Below are 24,120 nucleotides of genomic sequence, written 5' to 3' on the forward strand. Positions count from 1 at the left end.
ATTAAAGTGGACTGGGATTGAAAGCACAATTTCAATCTACCACCAGAAAGCTTCAATACAGCAAAAGTTGTTGCTATAAAGCTCTTTGTTAAATTTGTTATAGTGTCAGTATAGAAAAGTACCTTTTTCTTTCTTCTTTCAAAATAAAATAAAATATCTTAAATATCAGCTTATATATATTAATGAGATTCTGAGTAAGTAGGAGAGAAATATAATTCTGAACCAAACAATTCTCTCTTGGACAATAAAAATCTAGACTAGTAAATGGAAACTGAGTTAGTTGCAAAATCATTTTTTTAGCTTAAAAAATGTAAGTGTACCAAATAACTTCATAAAAGCATTTTTTAAAATATACAGCTTTCATAATTAATAATACAAACTGTTGTCTACTTATTTCAGTAAATAGTTTGAATGCAGCTGACCTTTCTGTTTTCTCTGCTGCATTATTAATGATGTTGAAGAGATGACTAGGTTATTGTTCTAGCTTAGCTGAGGTTTTGGTTTGCAACTAATGCTGTTTCAAATGTGGCACCTGAATAGATTATGTACCAGATGAGATGGAAACAAAAAACTGGATAGCTTTCTGACATACAAATCCAGAATGTCAACGCATTTCAACTGTTCAGTTCCACCTTTAGGTATTTGGAGTACATGTATACATGTCAGCTCTTGATTATTCCATCTAAATACCTCATGATGGCAAACATCATTCTCTGGTAGAATACCAGCAGAAGGTAGACACAGCACCTGAATTTGTCTTGAATCACAGCAGTATCTATATGTGATGAGTAATCCAGATCTGGAAGGGTCCAGCTCTCTTGCAGGTTGTGGTAGCCTGTCCTGAAAAGCACTAGTCACCAGCTACCTCTAAAGAAGTCGGACAGAAGTCCTAAAAACCTTAACCTTCTCCATTCATCATCTCATATTGGTTTATTGCTGGATAGAGGGGAGAGGTCATTTTTCCGCAAAGCGCATGATGCTTTCTGAGAATTCACTGAAACATCTGGCATTTTTGAGTGTACTGATCACTTTGTTGTATTCTTCATAAGTAGAGGTATTTAAATTTCTTTGTCTCTCAGTTTCCATAATTCTAAAGTCATTGTTAAGCCTTTGAATTAGATCAAAAGAAATTAGGTATTTCAAGATATCTGAGCAGGTCTAGTCTAAGATGCCTGCTTTTATAAATAATGAAGATGTATCCTCTCCAGTCAAGCCTGATTCTTCAGTATTTACTACATATTGGAATATGTTCCTTTTTTCCTGTAGATTTTGAAATAATTAAAATTTTACAATTTCTGGTAACCTAAGATACTGTACCACTGTCATACAGACTGCTTCTTAGGAGTGAGAAAGCTTGCTGCATGGTATCATAGAATATGCTGATAGTAGAGTTTACACAAACTAGACAGATATTTTAAGACTGAAATATCATCTGCATACTCTTACATTTCAGCTGAATATGTGAGATCCTAAATCCACATCAATACTCATTGGAGTGTATATCTTTTTCAAACAGTGTTGAATAGGTTTTGCTTCACCATTGATTGGCACTCAGCAAAATTTATGTATGCAGGAAGTTTCTGTGATGTCATTTGAAATACTTGATTGGAATGGAGTGTAATTTAAAGGATTTGCCAAGACAGCAAAAGCAAAACTTCAGCAATGTATTTCATGACTTTAAATAAAACTGTGACAGACTGGTATGGTACATTTCATAAGCTTTAAAAGCTTGAAATTATATGGACAGCTTCCAGATACAGTTGCATTATTTACATGAAATTGAGACAGCACTCTCAGTGATTCAAAGCTTAAGCATAGTTTTGTTTTGGTTGGTGGAATACTGAATTTACTTCAAATATATAATTCACAGAGCCTAGAGCTGTTAGTAGCAAAGTCTTCCTGTATGCAAGCCAAAAAGGGATAAATATTCAACATCAGGGTATAACTGGTGACAGCCAAATTCAGGCATTTGTGGCATGGAAAGCTGGAAGACAAAAATGCCATCTAGACAGTACAACTATTACAATACACAGAGATAGCCGTACTTTCTAATTAAGAAGTAGGTGACTAAATTCTTACATAGCCATTATCTTATTTTGCTGTCTCAGTACAAACCAGGCTGGTAGAGGACTTGTTTTAGAAATAATTTTAACAGAGTATAATAAATTTAGTTGAAATTTAATTTTGTAACTGTTTTTCACAGATTTTTTTTGTTGTTGTTTTTTAACAGCTCTGAAGTTGAAAGGAATTTATTTCAGAATGTAAATAATAGGTGGTCCTCCTCAAGATAATGCAAAAATAAGTCAATCAGATTGTCTGTAATGCTTTTGTTTGTGGAATAATGTTTTCTGATCATTTTTTCTTAGATATCCATGTATAAAATAATCCCTATGCAGTTTTATTTTAAACTGATTTTGCTTTGAAATAAGTGTTTGGCTGAAAGTTCACAGAAGCCAATATATAAACCTCACATTCATCATTCATTCCTTTCATAAGGTAGGGAAATACATATTTTCAAGCTTTTTGCATTATAATTTCTTAATCCATTAAATCATTTAAAAGCAGATAATCTGGTAGAGCTTTATAAGATCAGTGGATAACTTAAAATTCAGCAGTCCTGCTGGTCTTTTAAGTTCTTCAGTTGAATAACTGTTTTCTGATTTATCTTTTCATCTTGCTGCATTAAAGTAACATAAAATATCTGTTAAAGTAGAGCTTGAAAAAAGACATCAGCATCATATGAAGAGGAGTACCCAGGTGTTTTGTACTCTGAGAAAGTGTCTAGGTTTCTTTTGGGTCATAGAAGTAAAATACACATGCAGCCAAGCATAGCATGACATACGCTTGGTCTTTGAGAGTGCATTTAATGAGAGACTAGATGAACAGCACACATTACTGTACTTTTTTGAGGCAATGTAGTCACTGAGGGTGAAATTAGGTTTTAAGTAAGATTTAAGTGGTATTGCACAGGTTTTGCACTGGTTCTCCTCACTTCAGTGAGTTTCACCCTCAGAGCATAACTCCCAGAAACATCTAGAGATGTGATCCCTTCTGCTGCAGCAGGTGACACTTTATCCTGACTTGATACAAGAAAGATACTTTAAGTAATGCATTTTCTGCATTGTTAGGTGTTTTTCTAAAATTCTCCTTGAACAGCAGCTACTGATGCTCCATAGCATTGATACACTGCTGAATAATTCAGAAAGTAAAACCACTTGTTTTGTGTATCCAGTAGTAAAGCTATATTCCCTTATGCCATATAAGTAAAATTTCTGATCCTAAAGGGAAAGGGATTTTTCCTTTGTTACTTCATTGCTGAGTGGGATTAACTTCAAAAATAAAATAAATAGCTTCCACAGCTATGGAAAATGAGTTCTGCCCCCGGTGAATTAGAATTAATGTTACACTGGGCAAGAAAAGTAGTATTTTAATGAAGTGTCCACCCTCAAGCACCTCTTCCAGAGAAGACACCTGTGAATCTTTGCCAAATACTTATGTAGTTCAGCTGAGTTTATGTTGAATTACTTGGCTGAGTGAAGAAGCTGCTATATGCTATCTTTGGCAATTCAAGCCTTTGTAGAAGCCAAATTTATAGCTGCCCAGGAGAACACTGGCTCAGTTTTCACTATGTTTTCATTTTGGAGACAGACTAATTGAAAATTATTTTATTCTTAATTCAGTAGGAAAAGTAATTCTGCAGACAAAATTACAACAGCAATATTTTTTTCACCCGCAAGTTGCCTCAAAATGAGTCAGAGTATCTCTCATAACTGTATAATATCTTTTCAGTTAAATATATTATGAATTCAGTTTTAATTTTAATTGTCTTTGCTGGTGGCAGAATTTATTTCTGTTAATTTAATTTGATTATTGCTATTTCAGACATTAATCAGCATCCTATTAAACCATCTCACAGATATTAATTATGCCCCAAAATAGCCCTGTGATGTACAGTCGGGGAAGAATTAATCCTTAAGAGACAGGAATTCCAGAATTTCCTTTGATATGGAATAGAACATTTTTGTCACTTTGGGTTTAGATTTCCAGAAATATTTAACTCTTAATTTTTATAAGCTTATTCAAACCAAGTCCAATAGGATGACTGAAATTCTGGGCATTAAAAATCAGAGTCCAGCTACAAAATGTTTGTGCAAGTACTTTCTCACACTGGCACTTCTCATCTCAACAGGTATTTTATAGTACATTGCCACCTATATGGCATTAGAAAGAAAAGAGAATGAATTTTGACACTGGCTGGAAACCACTAGTGTCAAACTACCTTCAAAGACAGATAGGATCAAATTCAAACAACAAACCAGGAGAGCAGAAATTGTCCCAAGTACCTAGATATTCCTTATATCCATATCTATCTTCCACAGATCCCTGATCAGATCTTGCTTTATTGTCTTCCTCATTACACTTATTTTCAAAAAGCAGGGACTGACTGCATAAGTGGACTGTGTTGGCATTCATTCATTCAGTGTGAAATAACAAATGGCACCTGCCATAGATACTTGCAATGTAAGGTTAGGAGGATCCTTCTTGGTTATTCACTTTTTAATAACCACAGGCAAAATTATGATCTAGAATTTGTAATTATCCATTGCATAGAATAACCTGATAATGTATACAGCTCTCTCTTCCTATTTACCTCCCAGTCCTGCAATGGAAGGTTTCTCTGAGTTTCAGTTCTGGAATCGGAGTGATCTATGATTCCAAAAATGTCAGCCTTTGGGAAGCTTTGTATGTCTTCATGTGATAAATAGTATAGATGAGCCTAATGACTATCTAATTTGATGCAATATAAAATGATATCTTGCCTCTGGCATCCTCATCAGTCTTATGTCTTTGTCATGTTTAAGGTGGAGGTATAAAGTTCATGCACCTTGAGAGCAATGTTTGAGTGCCCCTAGTTTATTCTGGCTGAATGTTACCTCTTCCACTCTCCCTCCGCTGACAAAGTAATCATTGCATGGTGTGAGTCAAGCTTGCAAAGAGTTGCTTTTTGCTTTCTGCGGTTTCTGCTTTCTCTGTGTCAGTGTTCTTGGACTGTTAGTTTTGGTTGAGCTGCTTTTGCAGTTCAGTGAGTATTTACATTCTTGCTACCTACTCTACGTATATGTGAACCACCATTGCATTGACGCTGTCAAATATAAATGTTGTTTTGAAAAATATAGAGCTGACTTGGATATTGAGGAAAACTGCTGAGCTAAAGCTGACAGTGATTTGAAGCATAGCTTATGTGTGGTGTACAGGGTTTAGCTGGTCATTTGTGATAGCAATGAACTGGTATAGTATTATGCTGCTACTTAATACTTTTTACAGTAATTGAGAGTTTCTGAGGAAATAACTTCAAATAAATGTTACAGAATTTTCTTGTAATTTGGAAGACCTTTTCTGTCACAAACAGGATATTTTTCTAACTTTTTTAAAAAACTATTACCCAGTTCTTGTTGCAAATGAAGTGAGAATGTTGCAAACATTCTAATTTCTTCCATTCAACAAAATCCTTCAGCTTGAAATCACTGTTGCAGAAACCCTTGAACAGATATGGTTCTGTTCATTTCCTTGGAAAATGCCTTATTCTTTCTTGTCCCTGTACTAGTTACATACCTAGTAAAGGTCAATGTCCTTTGGAGTCAATAAAGTCACTTACTCTAGGTCCAGATTTCAGACCTGAAAAAAAGGTCAGAAGAAAGCGTGCTGAAATGATCAATTTCTGATTAAATTCTGAATTCAGTAAATTCACTCAGGCAAAATATTCTGAGAATTTTACTTGTTGGTCTGCTCTGCATTTTTATTTTATCAAACTGCTAGTAACTTTTACCTGAATATGGAACAAGTGAAATATGTGACTACTTTGCTATCAATGGAATTTTTATCCTCTGGCTGCTAAACAGTCCAGAATTTTACTTTCTTTCTATGTAACAGTTGTAGCACTGTCACACTCCAGTACTTCCAGCTTAAAGATTTTTTTTCTTTTTATAATGGGGTTTATACAAGAAAAAGGTGTTCTTCATAGTTTGAGTGACAGTAACTCAGAATTATTTTAATATCTGGCTGTAAGAAATTGTCTATCTCTTGTTCAAGGTCTCAGCAAAGACTGCTTAATAAGGAAGTCCACAAGCAGACTACCTGGGATTTGGAGTAAAAATTTCTGTTCCTTTTCTAAGAAGGCACATGCAGGTGGGAGACAGGTAGTAGAAGTACCTTAATCAGGACTGTGGTTATTAGAGATAGAATTACCATGCCACTTCTATTTGGTCAAACTCAGCTGATGTCAAATAATAGTTCTACTTTGCCAGTATGGTGGGAGTTAAATCAGACACAGTGTAGAGGATACTTCCCTAGAGTAAAAATATGGCATCGATATCAGAATAGTCAGAAAGAAATATTTGAACTATGTAAGCATGTGTGTGAATGTTTGATTATAACTGTAATTATATGTTTGACTATGCATGGACTCTGAGTTTTCCCTCAGGAACATGCATTTTATGTTACTTATAAATTATTTGTTTGTTATATCTAAAAGGACTGATTCTGCTACTTATCTAAGCTTTCTCTTTGCTGCTTAAACAAAAATTCATTGTGCTATATCACTATTTGTGCATTCCTTCAGCTCTATGTAATCTTGTGCAATATTTTCCATTGCCATACAATCATCACTTCAGCAGTTGCATTCGATCTTCCTAGATGTTTATGCATATTGCTCATCTATATTCAAGGAAATATTCAAATGGCCTCACATATTTTCAAATCACTTGGGGTTGTCTGTCTAGAAGCTGTCCTCCCTGCATTTCCCAAAAGAAGAATGCAAAGAAGATGACACTTAATTTACCATGTAATGAATTCCCACATTTCTTTTCACAAATAAAGGACTTGCATTTTTTTTATATTGGCTTTCAGCATTTTAGCTAGTATCCAGCTTGCTATACAAATGAATTTCAGATTGACTGCTTTTAATCTGAGCTCTTTGGAAGGAAGGGAGACTTATAGCCTCTGGAATTTTGTGCATATTTGCCACATACTATCTAAGGGCTGCTCCATATATTTGTGTTCTGAGATTACTTTTACTTATTTTCCTAGCTTTCTGTATCAACTTGTGACTATGCAGTAAAATGGTCAGGAAAGTGAGAGTTTAAAAATCTTACCAGTTTTATGGTGTATATTGGTGGCATAGCAATTCTTGATGCCCTGTTTTTCACTGTCTTTCCTGATAGCAGTTGTTCTCAAGAAGCTCTTTCACAGCTATGGGGTTTTTTCTTATTCAATGTAAAGGCTGTAAATATTATGGCTAAAACATCCATTAAAATTTTAAAAAATCATCTGCCAAATATGAATAATAATATTATCATAAATGTACTGTTTTAGTAAATACAATCCAATTTCATCAAATAGACTAACTCAGAACATTAACCATTATCCAATATTTAAGAGTTAACATGCTTTTCTCCACAATTAATATCTTCCCACATTTTTAACAGAAATAAAAGGTTTGGTCAAATTGAAAGAAACTTGAAATGTCTATGCCAAATCTGTTTCTATTCTCTATTATTTGTCCACACTTCATTATGTTATATTCTGCAGAAGTCAAATGAGTGTATGGTTTGAAGATTTATTATGTAATTAATTATATGCAATTAATTTGCTTCATTCCAAGAACCCCACATAAATTTGTGCTTCTTTATTATTTAATTGATCAGATGTTGGAAATGATCACCTGTTAGTTGATAGTCCTCCAGATTCTTAAATATATATGCTTAACTTCATGCAAGTGATTAATGCCTCTGATATCAGTGGTGGTGGTCTCACGTGTAAAGTTCAGTATGCATGTGTAAACACTGAAGGATTTAGCACATGTGAAACCTCATTTAACACTTATAATGCTATCACTATGCCAAGAAGAATTTTGTCTGAATAAGTAATAGCTAGGAATTGCTTAGTAAATGGAGACTTGGCTATATTATGACTGTTACAAAATGGAAAAAACCCCCAAGTATTTGTAAGTTTTCCATATGTTTTTTGAGAAACAGAAGTACAAGTTGACCAGTATGTCTCCAGTCCAGGCTCTGAGAGTGCAGAGCCAGTGGGCCACAGTCATCTCTGATCTTTCTGAGCACCTACTGAAAACCTTTTTCTTCTTCTGAATATTAAGTGCCACCTTCTCCAAAAACTATTTTCACACAGAAGTGAAGGCAGAGTTTTGCTTGAGATTTGTAAGATTTGTAAAAGCTGTTGTAATCCCACTTTGAATGAAATGTGAACTTCTGAAAACATGAAAATCCAGTCTGTAAAGCTAAACATCACAGTGACCTATTACCAAATAACCAATAAACCAAAGACCAATCTATTACAGTGTTCAAGGTTTTAAAGTTAGAAGTGATTTTTATGATCATCTAGTACTGCAGGTAGGCCATTCAGTTAACTACTTTAATGGTTTGAAGGGCTTCATAGAAGACTATGCAAGGATTTATCCTGTTCATTCTGGATTATTCCACAGCAGGGTAACAGTTGGATTTTCAAAGGAGAGAAAACTTTTACATTTATTAGTTTTCAAATTCCTGAATCATATTCTAAGAGGTACATTTTAAAGAGCTGTCAATGAGAAAGAATGAGTGAGGTACATCTAAGAAGAAAAAAAAAATCTAATGCAGAGACCATAAAATCAAGGTAGGAAAAAATTCCAGGGAAACAAAAAAATACCTAGATCTGAGTATTCCTCCTTATCATTCCCATGGTCTCTGAATGCTAAGCAGACAAGAGTGAAAATGTCATTGCAGTTGAGCATAAGATATTTTTAAAATAAATTATCCATGTTCTGAAAAAAAGGGAGGAATCATATTGTAGGGCAAAATTATAAAGACCTGAAAGAAAACTGGAGATAGAGGAAGCCAGTGAAGAAAAGCTACAGTACAGCAAGCTTAGCTGGAAAATACAGGGCTGTGTGTACCATGTACTGTGAGTAATGGCAGACTTGGATATATCTGACCATATCTGCAGAAAGGGCTGCTCTTGGAGAAGGGCCCTCACAACTAATATGAGCTGATATAGAAGATGTAGGTGAACAAATCTAGCACCTAGACTGCAACATTTAAAAGGAGAAATGCCTTTTCTTTGTTAGCAGGCAAAACCCAGAATATTTTGGCAACACTGAGAAGTGAGTGTGACTTCTATGCATAATACAATGTCAATAGTAAAGGTAATAATAAAGTTTTATGACAAATCCATCCAAAGGTATTGTGGTGTCTGGGATTTTACTTTTATGCTTATATAAGGGCAGTTAATGACAAAACAAGGGGAAATGGCTTTAAACGGAAAGAGGGTAGGTTTAGATTAGATATTAGGAAGTTCTTCACTGTGAGGGTGGTCAGACACTGGAACAGGTTGCCCAAGGAAGTTGTGGATGCCCCCTCCCTGGAAGTGTTTAAGGCCCGACTGGATGAGCCTTTGAGCAACCTGGTCTAGTGGAAGGTGTCCCTGCTGATGGCAGGGGGGTTGGAACTAGATGATCTGTAAGGTCCCTTCCAATCCTAACCATTCCATTCTATACTTCCTAAAAATATGCTTGAGCAGAAGATGGCAGTTACTCTTATAAACATAAGCTGTTGGTGTTGACTTTGCATTTCATATACTTCAAGGGTTTGCAAGCTTAAGAAAGCTTACAGCTTTACCTAATGCAAGTGCGCACGTGGAAATACAGTATCATCTGTATCCACTTAAACCCTGTATAAGCACTATGATTGCTAAATGGTTTTCAGAGTTTTGACACATAACCCATTGCTGCAAAACGTGGTTTGAGCTCCTCCGTTAGTGAAGTTTTGTGAGTGGTAGAAAAAAAAGTCAGTCCATCTTTCCTCAACTAAAGTCAGTTTATAAAAATTGTCATTGATATGGCTTAGCCATTATATAATGTCCTGGGATTTCAAAATACTCTGCACAAATACTGCTCTAAAATGTCTAATCATGGAGATGTTTCCCTTTTAGAGTAAGACAATATGATTATTGTTTGCCATACATTCATATATTTAAGTTTTAGTCAGAATGGTTGTTACGTTTGATGGCTTCGAATCTAGATTTTATATTAAAACAATAACAGCAAAAAAGAAAATTCAACCTTAAAGATACTTAATTGACTGCTAAGAAACACTTACCACCTTTGTACAAGTTTAGTCAGCCAAGAATTGAATACAGTTGATTAACAATGTTCCAGCTTTTATACTCTTCATGCTTGAATAAGTTATGAGGACAAAACCTAAGCTGCAATTTCAGTTCTGCAAGGTGCTGGTGTTTTTATAGCTCCAGTCCAACAAGGGTCTAGGTTTAGATTTAGAGGAAAGAAAAAGAAGATGTAAGCAGATCTGACTAGCAAATCCAGAATTAGAATCCATGTCTCTCTCTGTTCGAAACATCAAAAAGATGACCTACCCAGTTACATCCCTGATTATTCTGCTCGTAGGCACACCTATGCTTTTGCTTCATAACAGCCCCACCATTTCTTGATATAAGCAAATAATGTCCCAGATCCTGCTTATGCCCAGCTGGAATCTAGAAACTAGACAGATTATCACTCTCATCTCACAGGAGGTCTAGAAAATAGACAAGCTCTGAGCAACTCATGCATATTAAGATGTATATAATTTTGTCTAAAATGTCATTGCAGCTGTTTTTATTTTTAAAATAGTACTCAAATTTTATATAAAAGCCTTGTGATTAGAGTATGTAGGCAGTGACATGCGAGAATCAAATTCCTACATCTCCCACCATCCATTAGTGTGTTAAAATCACTAGCCTAGGTGGATTTATGCCACCCTACAGTATAAAATGAGAGATTTGTAGAGCCAGGAAGAGAGAGTGTGATGTAGCATACTGACTAGGATGCCCATTTAGAGAAGAGAACTCTTAAGACTGCTCCCTGCACCAAGCACTGGATCTGCATTTTGTATTTAACAGCCAGTGGATGACAAGTAACTTGGCTCTGAAAAAATCAGACACTGTTTTCCTTCTTGGCTGAGTGGTTTTAATCTGATAGCTAGTAAGTAAATAACCTGTGGACACTGATGTGGACCCAAAGGCTATCTCTGAACTTTGGTCTTGGAACTGTACCCTGGTGGAAGGTAAAAGGAGAGGAGACCGAGGAGATGCCTCCTGTGAGGCAGGAACATTGCCAGTATTCCTAACTGAGAAAAATAAGGCAAAAGAAAGGTGAGGAATCACTGCACCAGTAACTGGGCTACCAAATACAAGACAAAACTAGGCACTGACAACATCAGTTTGGCATTTGTTTTTCAGACAAAGTGTTTGTTTTAATTTTTAAGTGAATGATGCTTAGTTAACCCCCTTCAGTCTCTAGATTATGGTGGAGCCCATCTGTAGCTCTCTGTAAGGAACCTGCTCTCTTGAATGTGATGGGGTTTGAAAAAGGCTGCAGCCTGAAGCATTCCTCTTGATGAGCTTTAGGAATGAGTAAGAAATTGAGTTTTCATCTCTAAGACACTTAATCACATGATGAATTCTGTGTTTTCATATCCAGTTTCATATTTCAGACCAGATGTCTGGTGCTGTGGTGTTTAACTCGAATATAAGAAAGTCCTGTATCTTATCTAGTCTTTAGGTATACGGTTAGCTTCGGCTTCGATGAACTGTTGATGTGTGTATAGAGTTAATAGTTGAAAAACAAATGCATTCGCTTACAGACTTCCTGAACTGGGGACAGAGCACCTTGGCACTATCCCATCCTATGTGTCCTTTATGTAATTTTTATGAATACCTATAGTTGTAAGTTTGTATGTATACATGCAAAAATATATAAAAATATATATATGTGAAAAGCCCTACTCTGCTAAAGTCAATGACTGTGTTCCTTTCAGCTTCAATAGAATGTCTGTCTGAATCTATGTGCACTTTACTGCATGATTTACAAGCCATGAGCAATATATATTATACATCTTTTTAATTTAGTAGATTGTTTTTCTATTTTAAGGAAGGTAATAAATTTTTCTAGGATTAAATACATTTTTTGGTAAAGAGTACTAGTGGAAATTAGACTAAATGTTCCAGTAAGAGCCTGACCAATTCAGTCGGAAATTAATCCAATGTGAATTAGTTCAAAGAGAAGCTGAAATATAATTCTGACAGTAACAATGATTTTATACTGTGTGCTTTTATATGAGATTTAAACACTCTAACTTCACAAATAACAAACATTTCAGTAAATGCTCTCTGTCTCAGAAAATAGATGTCCAGTGAAACTCCTTGGATTTCTTGGGATTTTACGGCTGGATTGATGCAGGATTTTGTAAATGTAGTTAACCTAAAATATGCATATATTGAGTACCAGAGGAAGAATTGGGAATCAGCTCCCAAGACCATCAGCTTCCAATTTCTTCCTTTGATTTTTTTTTTTAAATAATTTTAGGCAAGTTTTCTTATGCTACTTTCTGCATCACTAAGATAGGAATAGTAAATTCTTTCCCTTTGAAAAAAACATTTTGAAACATGTAAGTAAAAAGTGCTATGTAAGAGCTTTGGATTATTATGATAATTTAAGAGATAATGAATGTCATCCTACAAAATAACTCAGAGAGTATTCCATGGAATACTAAATGTTTTTTAACTTATTGAGTTCGAATTGCTGTTCAATTTCTAAGCCTAGACTGATGCTTTGTTTGAAACTTCTTTTGAAATAATTTCCACCTGTTTAAGCAGTTTTGACTTTGCTGCGGACATGGTACAATAGTTGCATTATAGTGAGTTAGACTGCTTGTCAAATGTAAAACCTAGATTTTCATTTCCTTACATCTTGCTGCTAGAGCTGTCCAACTATCCATCAGTTAGATGATTTCCTGTCACACAAATGGCAGTTGACATGTCTGCCAATCAGTTCTATTCCTACAAATTTTCAAGTTTAAGAAATCAGATTTGGTTTTAGGCATTATTTTAACAGAATGAGCTATTTTATTAAATACAAAAAAGCACACCTTTTGGTATGTACAGTTCCCATTTTCACTGCTTGTATAACAATTCATAAGTTCTCTGAACACTGGACACAGTGTTGAACTGAAATATACCCGAGCTGTAACATCACGTACCCTTGTGAACATCAGCAAGAGTAGAATTTCCCATAACATAGGAAAAGGATTTGGAGGTGTGCTACACTTTTGTGTCACTACTCCAGTTTTTGAGTGCTTAGTCCACCTTCTGCATACTACACCTAGTTGCAGAAATATGTCCTCTGCTCCTTCTTCCTTAGGCCTAATTACAGCCAATAAATAGATGTGTATGTAGTCCCTGCTGCAGTATTTAGACCAAAATGAAAACCTTGTATTGGTTCTGAAATCCTCAGATGAGTTGCACTCTAAGATAACTTTACAGATGTTCTGAAACACTTTATAATTCTGAAGGGAAACATTCCAATAGCATGTTTTTGCCTGTTTTCCAGTGATAGCTGTATCGTAATCTGACTTAGGTTTAACACATTTGGTAATGTGTACTACAGTATTTTGATTATGTGTTTTTGTTTGGGTTTTTTTTTTTTTAATCCAAAGAGGACTCAAACCTTATTTTCTGGGACTTAAGGGGAAAAAAGAGAGAGATTTAACATTCACCAAGTGGATCTGTGGTATCTAGTTGAACAACAGAGAAAATGCATCAAAAAGCTTAAATTATTGCTTATGAAAGAACACTGACAAACCTGGTAAAAGAAATAGAAGATTCCATTTTGATTATGTTTCCTGCAAACTCTTTTTACAAAATGTCAAAAATATTGTCTTTGAAAGTAGTTTGAAATTCAACAGGAGATTAAATTTTTTAGTCTTCTTGTTATTCTAGGGGTAAGGAGATTGGACATGATATAGATTTTTTGATCACTAATCCAGGACCAAGAGAAGATGATGAACTTCTGCATAAAGTTGTTGACTCATGGAAAAATCAGGTATGAACTAAATAACATTTGTCCAAAAAAGACATATCCTAATAGCACTGAATTAAGACTACTTGGTGCCTAAAGAATATTGACTCCTTTTTACAGATGACTGCAATATTTTGAAATTGAATATTGCTCTATTTGGTGTTATTAATGATGATCTAGGTGCATCCTCCAACTCTGAATGCTAAAGCTGAACTTCATATCAGCAGTGCTTTACACACATTCTGTTATATCTTACCCTAAGAATATGCAACTAGTCAGAGATAAGAAATCAAGCTAGCTGGAGTTTTGAGTGACACAGCAAAGGTGGACAAGAAGATCAACATGAGCGGGCAATGCCTGCTCGCGGCCCAGAAGGCCAACTATATCCCGGGCTGCATCAAGAGAACTGTGGCCAGTGTGGCCAGCAGGTTGAGGGAGGTGATTCTCCCCCTCTACACCACTCTCATGAGACCCCATCTGGAGTACTGTGTCCAGTTCTGGGGCCCTCAACATAAGAAGGATATAGACCTACTGGAGCAAGGAGGGTCACCAGGATGATCAAAGGACTGGAGCACCTCTTCTATGAGGACAGGCTAAGAGAGTTGGGACTGTTCAGCCTGGAGAAAAGAAAACTCCAGGGACACCTTACAGTGACCTTCCAGTACCTGAAGGGGACCTACAGGAAAGCTGGGGAGGGACTTTTTACAAGGGCAGGTAGTGATAGAATGAGAGGCAATGGTTATAAACTGGATGAGAGTAGATTCAGATTAGGTATTAGGAAGAAATTCTTCACTTTGAGGGTGGTGAGACGTTGGAACAGGTTGCCCAGAGAAGTTATGGATGCCCCCTCCCTGGAAGTGTTTAAGGCCAGGCTAGATGAGGCTTTGAGCAACCTGATCTAGTGGAAGGTGTCCCTGCTGATGGCAGGGGGGTTGGAACTGGATGATCTTTAAGGTCCCTTCCAACCCAAACCATTCTATGATTCTGTGATCTTTAAGTGTAGTGGATTTGTGTGACCTCATGGTGTGAGGTGAGAAAGTTTGAAAGCTTAGGTACCAAAGCCCTGGAACTGTGGCTTCCTTTCAGCCCATAGATTTTCATCTAAGGGGTTTTTGTTGTTGTTTTCTTATTTAGCTTTCTTCAGTTTCAAGCAGCTTTAGAGTCTGAAGAGTCTGAACTATAACAAGTACAGGTACCTCAAAATATTCTTGGGTCAGAAATACAGTATGTTGGGAATAATAAGGTTTTGTTACTTTTTCTACCTTTCCAGCCAGCTAGGACATTTTTCAACCTTTACTACCTGTACTGTTAAAAAGAATTGAGTACATTTCAACAAGTAAAATGCCAACACTCTGTCTGAAGTGAATCACCGAATGCCCTGCTGCTAAGTGAGATTTCAGTGCAGATAGATTGGAGATAATGTTTTTGAATTGATTCTTGAACTTTAATTAATGTATATTGGGTTAACATGTAAAAGACATTAAAAACATTCAGCTAGAAAAAAGTTTATCTGACTGTATAAAGTTATCTGTTTTAAGGTCGTCAAAATCTTTCAACTGGCTTTAATGGAAGGACTTCAAACTTGTTTGAACTTTAGTTGACTCTTGGTCTTTGAAATGTTAACAAATTATTATTAATTTATCAGCTTTCTATTACTTCCATCATAGATCTGTACAGAAAGTGTCTGTATTGACGTATCTTACTAGTAGGTATAATTTATCATAATCCAGTGAAAAGCAATGAAGCTGTGACAATGAGTGCAAAGTTGCATTTCTTCTTAGAAGCTGTCCTTTTACCTTCTTGAGCAGACTTGAACCTCTAGGAAGCCATGTGTGAAGCCTCCAAAAATACTGTTTATTATTACACAGCAGAAAGGAAAAGTGATGATAGGCTGAGGTTAGAGCCTGCTCTGAGTGCAGCCTTTCACTCCTTCTCCCCTTCCATCACACTCCACTTACATTAGTGAGAACAATGGCTATGATCTGAGAAGTCTGGGAACTGCTGAAGCTTTTCAGGTCACTCTGAGCTGCTTTGATTAAATGGAATTGAAAGGAAAGAAATAGAAAATAAATTGTTCTTGCTGATTTTTTTTTTCTTAAGGATAAAATTTGTCAAGTGCACAGAATCAAGTGCAGGGAGAGTATGGAAGGTCAAGGGTAGCTAAGGGTTTGATGAAAAGATTAGGATTCCTCTAGGAATCCCAGCATGAAGAAAATGTCAGGGGAGATGCACAATGGTGATAGAAAACAAACCCAAACAAGGTGAGGATTGTTTAAAGCTATGGACAAATATTTTCTGTGTTCTGTTTTTCCTCCAGAATTTTTATGGCTTATACCACTAGCTATACTGCCTCTCTACTGTGGCAGTTGTAATATACAGGCTTTTACTAGCACTGCTAAAAAATAAACTGCCAGCAAAATCAAAATGCAAAAAAGAAAGAGAGGAATTACACTCCTCTGGCCTTTTTATGACCTTTGATTTCTAATGGGGAGGGGGAGACACAAAAAAACCTCTAAACCTAAAGCACTTTTATACTTTTTGACAGTACACCTGTCGTCTGCTTCACAGCTTTCCACTTTTGTGCTGCTACTTCAAAGCCCAAATTCAGCAAAGAACAGCACTGAGGTCACGATGTTGACTTCCTTTTGGCAGCTCTTAGCAAAGGATTCTTCAATGTTTCACTTCCAAACTATGGATTTCAGCCTTATTTAAATAGTTTAAAAGGGCCTTTTCTTAGCTGAAAATTTTAATGTAACAAGATCCTTCTATTGAAAGCTGTTGAAAAATTAAGTGGTTAAATCAACACCATCATGCTCTTTGATGCAGCATCACCAGGGATGAATAGTCCAAGGAACAGAGACCACAAAGTCTCCATTGAGCTTCAAAGTAGAGCGGCAAAATGGAAAAGCTGCAATGCAAGTTACAGTTTTAATGGTTCTAAAAAAGCTTCACAAAGACAGTAAGAAATTACTTTTGTGGGTTAGAGCTTGAAAGTCTGTGGGCAAACTGGCTGAGCCACGTGTATCAATGCAGCTTTATTCACATTTTAAAACTTGATTATGTAAACAAGGTCTACAGCACTTTATGGTGCACAGATCAAGCTGAAATTTGCAAAGAAATGCACCTGACACAGAATAGTGAGAAGGCTGATGTTTTGCAGCTAGCTGTAGCCAAAACTTCACACAGTCTTCATAGCTGACTGCCCCTTCAGATAATTCATCGTGTACAGAAGTGCCATTTCAGCTTTACTTTATGGGGTGATGTCCAGTGCCTAATCAAATTAGGTTAATTAGAAACATTATCCCAATGGATATGACCTAGGCATTGGCTTCTATTTAAAGGTGATATCTTGGCTTTGAATCAGGTTTCAACTGCTTGTTGAACTCAGCACTTATGTAATTGTTGCCTAATTGCATTTTTTTGAAGTAGATATTTACAGTGGTCTACATCCTCTCATGCTCTTCCTATTAGCTTTAGAAATTACCCAGCCAATAAAATATGAAAAAACACTAAAGAATGATGCTGAGAGATGTAGTCCTAAAATATCTTTTTAGTCACACTTGCTAACAGTGGCCAACTGCAAGTATTTAAAATGCATTCAAGTAGAAGACAGTCTAACCAGCAAGGGAAAGCAGCAGTAGGAAGGCTCCAATAATGATTTGTTGTAGCTTCTTTATGATTACTTGATGTTACACCTCAGGGACCTCAGGAAGTGTTCCCTTGAAGATGCTAAATATGAAAATAAGATGAGAAAATTAAAAAAAAAAAGAGAGAGAGAGAAGGGACCCATCTTAAAACCCTGTGGTTTAACAGGCAGAATTTCTACTCTTCAAGCAGCTGAGAGATCTCAAAGGGAAGACCTTTAGTAGGTATGCAGGATGACTTCAGGTAAAGGGAATTTCTTAATTTTCAGTGTGGACAGTACAGAAAAGACTGGCATGTTAATTTTACCCTGTTTTCATTTGCAACTATATATTCCTGTAATGAGCATGAAGCTGGAAAAAGTAACTATGAAAACTAAGTAAAGCTGATGCAGGTGAGATAATCTATAAAATAATAACGCAGCTAAGTGTTAGAATTAAAAATATTGATGAAACAGAGGATACAGTGTATGACTAAAAGTTAAAAATGCACATCTTAAAAGGCCTGAGCATTTTAAGTCAAGGCCATTTTATCTATTACAGACACACAGGTAATACATAATCATATCTCCTCAAGAGTTTACAGGTTAAAAACCCAAGTATGGCATACTAGTGGCTGTGTGCAACTGTCCCCAGATCTCACTGAGACAAAACACACCCTAGGTGCTTGTCTGCTTGCCTGTGAAGAGAGAAACCACTGTAGGATGTGAAATCTTACTCAATTTCTCAAGTGATCAGAAACAAAAATCCTACTAAGACTTCCCACCTACAGTAGGAATTTCATTCCTTTTTTAGTCCATCTAAATATGGGTTTTAATTCCCCATTTCTTGCACTAAAACTGAGGAGATTTCAACTTTGTTTGAATAACACTGATATAGGCTGTGGCAAATGTGCAAAACCAGTGATCTGAGCACACTGTCTGTGAACAGAATAGAGGTACTGGAAATATAAGACTTTATCAAAACTTAATCTAGCTAGGATTCTGCCTAGGGAAATAAATTATTTAGATTCATTCTGGGTTATGCTATGTAATGCCCCAAACCTCAAAGAGCAAAAAGGAAAATGAAGCAAAATACGAGAAAGCATTGATGAACTAGCTAGAAGATTTTTATAGAGAATAGGAAGAATTTCAGTCCTTAATAAAAGCTTAAAGTCATCAATTAGTGGTCAATGATCAATGAGATTAAAAGCATTTTTAGCATTAAAAGCAACAAAATTAACCTGAAGGCAGGCATAGTTTCATCAAAAAGAGGGAGATAATAAGCAGTTATGCATTAACATTCAACAGCTGTTTTGAGTCTATATTTGGGAATAGCAAGCATCAGTGTCTTGTGACATTGGGGTAAAATTAAGAAAAAATTATTATGTGTTTTAAAGATGAATATGAGGGACCACCTGCTAAAATTAAGCATTTTCAAATCAGCAGACTTGGAAAACCAGTGATCCAAGAGAATGATCTACATAAAGAGCATTCTTATATTAGTTTATAATGAGTCTTCAAAATCAGGAACAAAGAAGTGAAAGAATGTCAATGTAAGTCAAATAGTTACCATTAAAAAGGTTGTCCCAGTAGCTCATAAAACAGCCTGTGACTGATTCCCAGTAAAATAATGGGCTTGTTCATTTGGAACTATCAGCAACAAAAACCTGGAGGCTGAAAATATGATAATATCTATCAGTATCTCTTCATGGAAATTGTATCTTAAGTGTTTTTGTTATGCTCTTTTTTGTCAGAATTGTAGCTCTGAGTGATAAAAGGAATTTTATTGCTGTGAAGTACTCTCTAAGGTATTTAACGTATTATCATGTAAAGTTACCACACGTGTACCACAAAAAAGAAATAATCAAACCCTGGCCTATAATATGGAGGTATTCTTCCAAAAATCAATTAATTTTCCTGTGTTCATAAGAGGTCTTACCTGGAGGCCATTGTAGTTAACTATTGACAACCATGAAATAAAACCACTTCTATACAATCTGAGTTCAAAATTGCAATTAAAAAAAACCAAACCCAAACCACAAAACCAATATGGTTCGTTGCCATATATTTTGGGATATGTTAACCAGAAGTGAGGAGGCATTCTTGACCATCCTTTTTTTATGGTTGAAACTAGTATAAGAAGTAAGACTAGGAAGTCTAAAGGAAGACAAATGTTAAAACATTTGAGGGACTTCAAAGGAGAGACAAAAAAATGATCCAAGGACCTAAAGAAATCCCGATGATGGAAATTTTAAGAAACTGAGTCTATTCATTTCACCAGTGAGAAATCTGGGTTTTATCAATGTGTAGGTTTAAAGAAATGTAAAAGGAGATATGAAAAGACATGTGACAGTTGTTGTCTTGATCTTGAAGATGAAAACTAATGAGCTTATCTAGCCAGATTGTGAAGTTAGGAAGTTTAGCTTAGTAGTTTTCCTTCTAGTAATAACAATTAAACATCTGATGGACTATGAAGAAAGTGGTTTCTGCACTATTGTTGCTAACCTTTATAGCAAAGTTAAATTTCTTTTGCAAAGGCAAATCTCAGAAGTCTACTTTCTGTGAAATCAGGAGCTCGGAGGAAGCAGTCACAGTGGTCTCCTACATTTTATGAATCTATAAAAGCTAAATTAAGGCTGAGAGTACCAGGACTTAGGCACACATCTAAGTGTTTTCATCATGTGGAACCACTCTCAGAAAGCAGAATCTTTTTGCCAGCTGAGCCCTCCTGCTAGAGACACTTCAGTAACATTGACCATTGTTATATTATTATACATTAAGCTCTGTTTCTATTCTGAAGACTCAAGAATGATTGAAGGAAATGTTGTGATGGACAGTATCTGCTTTATTTCTTTGTTATGTATTTGACATCTTGTATTCTTCAAAAAGGATGTGCTGGGCAGTGGAGAGAGGGATGGTGCTCCTTCTCTTGTCCCAGGTGCTGTGCTTTGGGTGATGGGAGGTTTTCTGGCTGGTGAGGAGAGATTGAACTTTATCCAAGGGCAGCTGAACGTGCAGAGTTCTAAGAAGCTTTGGGAGTGTATGGAAATCTGAGATGTCCAGAAATCAGTAGCTTTGGAACCTGCCTGGAAATGCAAAAAACAGGCACAAAGACAGTCCTGAGGAATGACAGAAAAATGCTTTTCCTGAGGGCCTAGAGGGGATAGTGCAGAGTTTACTGCAACCCCAAGAGCCATTCAAAGGTTGCTGGCTTCAGAGCAAGGCTGGAAGAAAGTATTACCCCAGCCCTTCCTACAGTCTTGGATCAGACAGAATTAATTTACAATGCTCTATTACTTCTAATTTTCTCACTCTGAATGTTCTTTATTATAAAAATAAAATCTTTTTTATGCTTTAATAAAATCTGACTCTTGAGGATCAATAGTTTTTTGGTGCACGGGGCAGGGTTATTCCACACCTCTGGAGACTCCAGACCTTGTCACAACAAAATCTCACACAACAGACACAGACAAAATGCTCTGTTTAGAATCTGTCAGCAAGACTGTGCTCTGCACTAATCTGTTTTACTAGAGGTCTGCCACATGGGAAAGCATCAATCCTTACTCAGAAATTTCTGTTGTCATCACCTAGAAAAGGTTTAGGATGAAAGAATGGAGGAGAAGAATCACAAATATTTTCCCCTTAGCAGGGCAGGACATCGCCACTATCAGATGACTACCACTGCAGATTTCCTTCAGAGGATCTGATAATATTTTTCCAAAAGTTGCAGCTGTTTCTTTTCTCTGCTTAGCCCAGATTTGGCCTTGCACAGTTCTATGTTTACTAATACTGCATTTTAGATTATTTTTTAAAACAACTGTGTAGAAACTCTGAAATTACAATGAAACCAATCCAGCAATTCAATGTGAGCAATGTCTTCTCTTTAGGGCTTACTCCTATATTGTGATATCATTGAATCAACATTTATAAAAGAACAGCTACCAAGCAGAAAAGTTGATACCATGGATAATTTTCAGAAGTGTTTTGCAATTTTAAAATTATACCAACCAAGAGTAGACAACAGCAGTTACCACACGTCAAAAAACTTTGATATGGCAGAAGTCAAAGACTGGAAGGCAATCCGTGTAGATCTGGTCATAACCCCCTTTGAGCAATATGCATATGCTCTGTTGGGCTGGACAGGCTCCAGGGTAAGTAACCACAACAGTCTATGTTTTCTTAGCGTTGCTGAACTATATTTGCTGTTGCAGGACCATCCAGAGTTCATGGATTATTAAAAAAATGTTCCTCCTCTCCATACACCATATTTCATGCTGTCATCAACTCATGATCATAGGTTGGAGCTGATGAACTCATCACTTATATTTATGGATGTCTCTCTAGAGGAATTAACATCTATTTTCCTCAAAGCTTAGAGTTTAGGTTCATGGACTGAAGAACTAGATTTTCAGTCAGTTGCAGTGTCTTTTCACATCATACTAGTGTTAACAAGCAATTTAAATGGTTACTGAGTAGAGAGACGATTTGGAAAGTGTCACAGAATTTTACAGGAAATTAAACATTTGAGGAAGAAAAGTTCCGAATTGGAACTTAATTTGTTTCCTAGGAAATGGGAAACAATTTGACATCTTTCTTTTTGGATTAGATAAAATGTTTTCTTTCAGTTATATTTTAACTGAGTGTTTTAAATTGTAAAATGTTAGAAAATTTTAAAATTTACACATTAGTTTTGAACTAGAATAAAATATGTTTTGATTGATATTTTAATAAGTTAAGAAATCTTGAAATGATAGCTACTTTCACAATAGATGTGGTAGTCAGTGGGTATAATATAAAGTAATACAGTAATAAAAAAAAAATACAGTAATAAAAAAATATATCTAAATGCAAACTCCAGACTCAGATGGTTAATAATTTTCAAGATGGAATTATTTTTTAATCTGTTCTACATGCTTGCCTTCTGATGTTAATTTTCTCAGGAAGTGATTACATGGTATAATGGAGAGCTCCTGAGCCTGCTCTGAATGATCTTTTTGATGTGCTTGAAGCAGTACAGGTGCATTACCACTCTGTTCTACTCAGGTTAATTGGAAGCAGGATGTTTTAGACCAGGCAATTGATGTATTTTTCTGCTGAGCTGATGAGTTACTTCAGTCACTTTTCTGTTTAGAGATAAGAAAATGTATTTATTTGGACTTTGGATTAAATCCTGCAGATTTTGGGATCTTTCTTATCCTGGAAGTGTTTGACTACTTAAAAGCCCTTCTCTCAACTCTATAGGTGGGTGTCTATGCTAAAAATACACTTTGTGAGGCCCTTTGGTTGAGTAGTCAATGATTCTGTCTTTCTCTGCCTCACTCACCTCCTACTCCCTGTTGAGATAATTCACTTACAGAAAGTGGGAGCCCATCATAGGCTGTACATAAGCTCCCTTTCTTCACAAAATCACAGAATGTTAGGGATTGGAAGGGACCTTGAAAGGTCATCTAGTTCTTGTACAGTACCCAACTACTCTCAGACTAACCAACTGAAATGATGGACCATTACCTATTAAAACCTTGTCTTTTCAGATAATCCATTTTCTCAGGCTGTTGTCTTTTAATAGAGGTAATTTTTACTTGTTTGTTTATTATTTGGTTTGGTGTTGGAGCTCTTATACAATGGATAAAAATTTTGACTTGTCGGAATTGCTCATATTTGCTATATCTTTTACAGCAATTTGGACGTGATTTGCGGAGGTATGCTACTCATGAAAGGAAGATGATATTGGATAACCATGCCTTATATGACAGGGCAAAGGTACTGTTTATTCTCAGAAATAAAACTATAATGTTTTTATTTCCGAGTATGCATTTTCAGTTTGATATTCAAGTATATAGAATATTTTAGCTTGATTCTCTATCTGTTGTGTGGTAAAACAGTTCCACCTTCACAAGATTTAGTTTCACTGACAGAGCCTGACTAAATCTGAAAAAGTAAATCCAGAAAACTTTTTTGGCATTGCTGAGATAGCTTCTGGAATTTAACAAGAAACATACATTAGAGAATGGTGTTTGGAAGGAATTGTGCAACTTCACAAGACTGAGAATAATTCAGTATTTGAAAAAGCTATTTTACTGTCCCGTTTCAGAATGAAAGGTAATTTCTCTGTCACAGGCATCATTTCAACAGAAATTGTGCTGACATTTCAAAGGAAGAAGGGATATAGAGTGGTACAGGCTCAGCTAGAAGGCCTGATGAAGTTTTTGTAGGGTATGATCTTAAGTAGAGATCAGGGATCATCCTGCTTTTGAAGCCTTGCATTCAGAAGTCTCTATGGAGTTCTGTTTAGTCAGGCTTGATAGTCTTGGTAGTAATTGGTAGTATTTCTGGTCTAAATGCTCTTGGCTATAGTTATGCTGATCTCTGCATTTATCTGGTTTAATGTCTGTATTTGTATCAGGCCATTTTAATAATAAGCAAAAATCAATATTGAAGATGTTTATTGATGTCATTATAGGGGAAGTTAAAAGTACCATGTCAAGATTTTACATTAATCTTTCTTATATATTCCTTATAGAATGCAGACTGCTTTTAGCATCTGTACTTATATACAGAATTGTCTCATTGTTTGTTTGTGAGATGCAGCGGT

General features: G+C 35.9%; 1 protein-coding gene across 1 annotated transcript in view; it reads left to right on the plus strand.

Moving 5' to 3' along the window:
• Positions 1-23,288, plus strand: part of DNTT (DNA nucleotidylexotransferase) — a gene marked incomplete at both ends in the record, with an annotated part of 55,723 nt that extends 32,435 nt beyond the window's left edge. Inside the window, 3 exons of the mRNA XM_010167603.1 lie at positions 13,828-13,906; positions 21,416-21,679; positions 23,205-23,288. Coding sequence (XP_010165905.1) covers positions 13,828-13,906; positions 21,416-21,679; positions 23,205-23,288 — 427 coding nt within the window. The remainder of the gene's footprint in view (positions 1-13,827; positions 13,907-21,415; positions 21,680-23,204) is intronic.
• Positions 23,289-24,120: the final 832 nt, after the last annotated feature.

This window comes from Antrostomus carolinensis, unplaced genomic scaffold (assembly GCF_000700745.2).
Source record: "Antrostomus carolinensis isolate BGI_N321 unplaced genomic scaffold, ASM70074v2 scaffold12275, whole genome shotgun sequence".
NCBI lineage: Eukaryota > Metazoa > Chordata > Aves > Caprimulgiformes > Caprimulgidae > Antrostomus > Antrostomus carolinensis.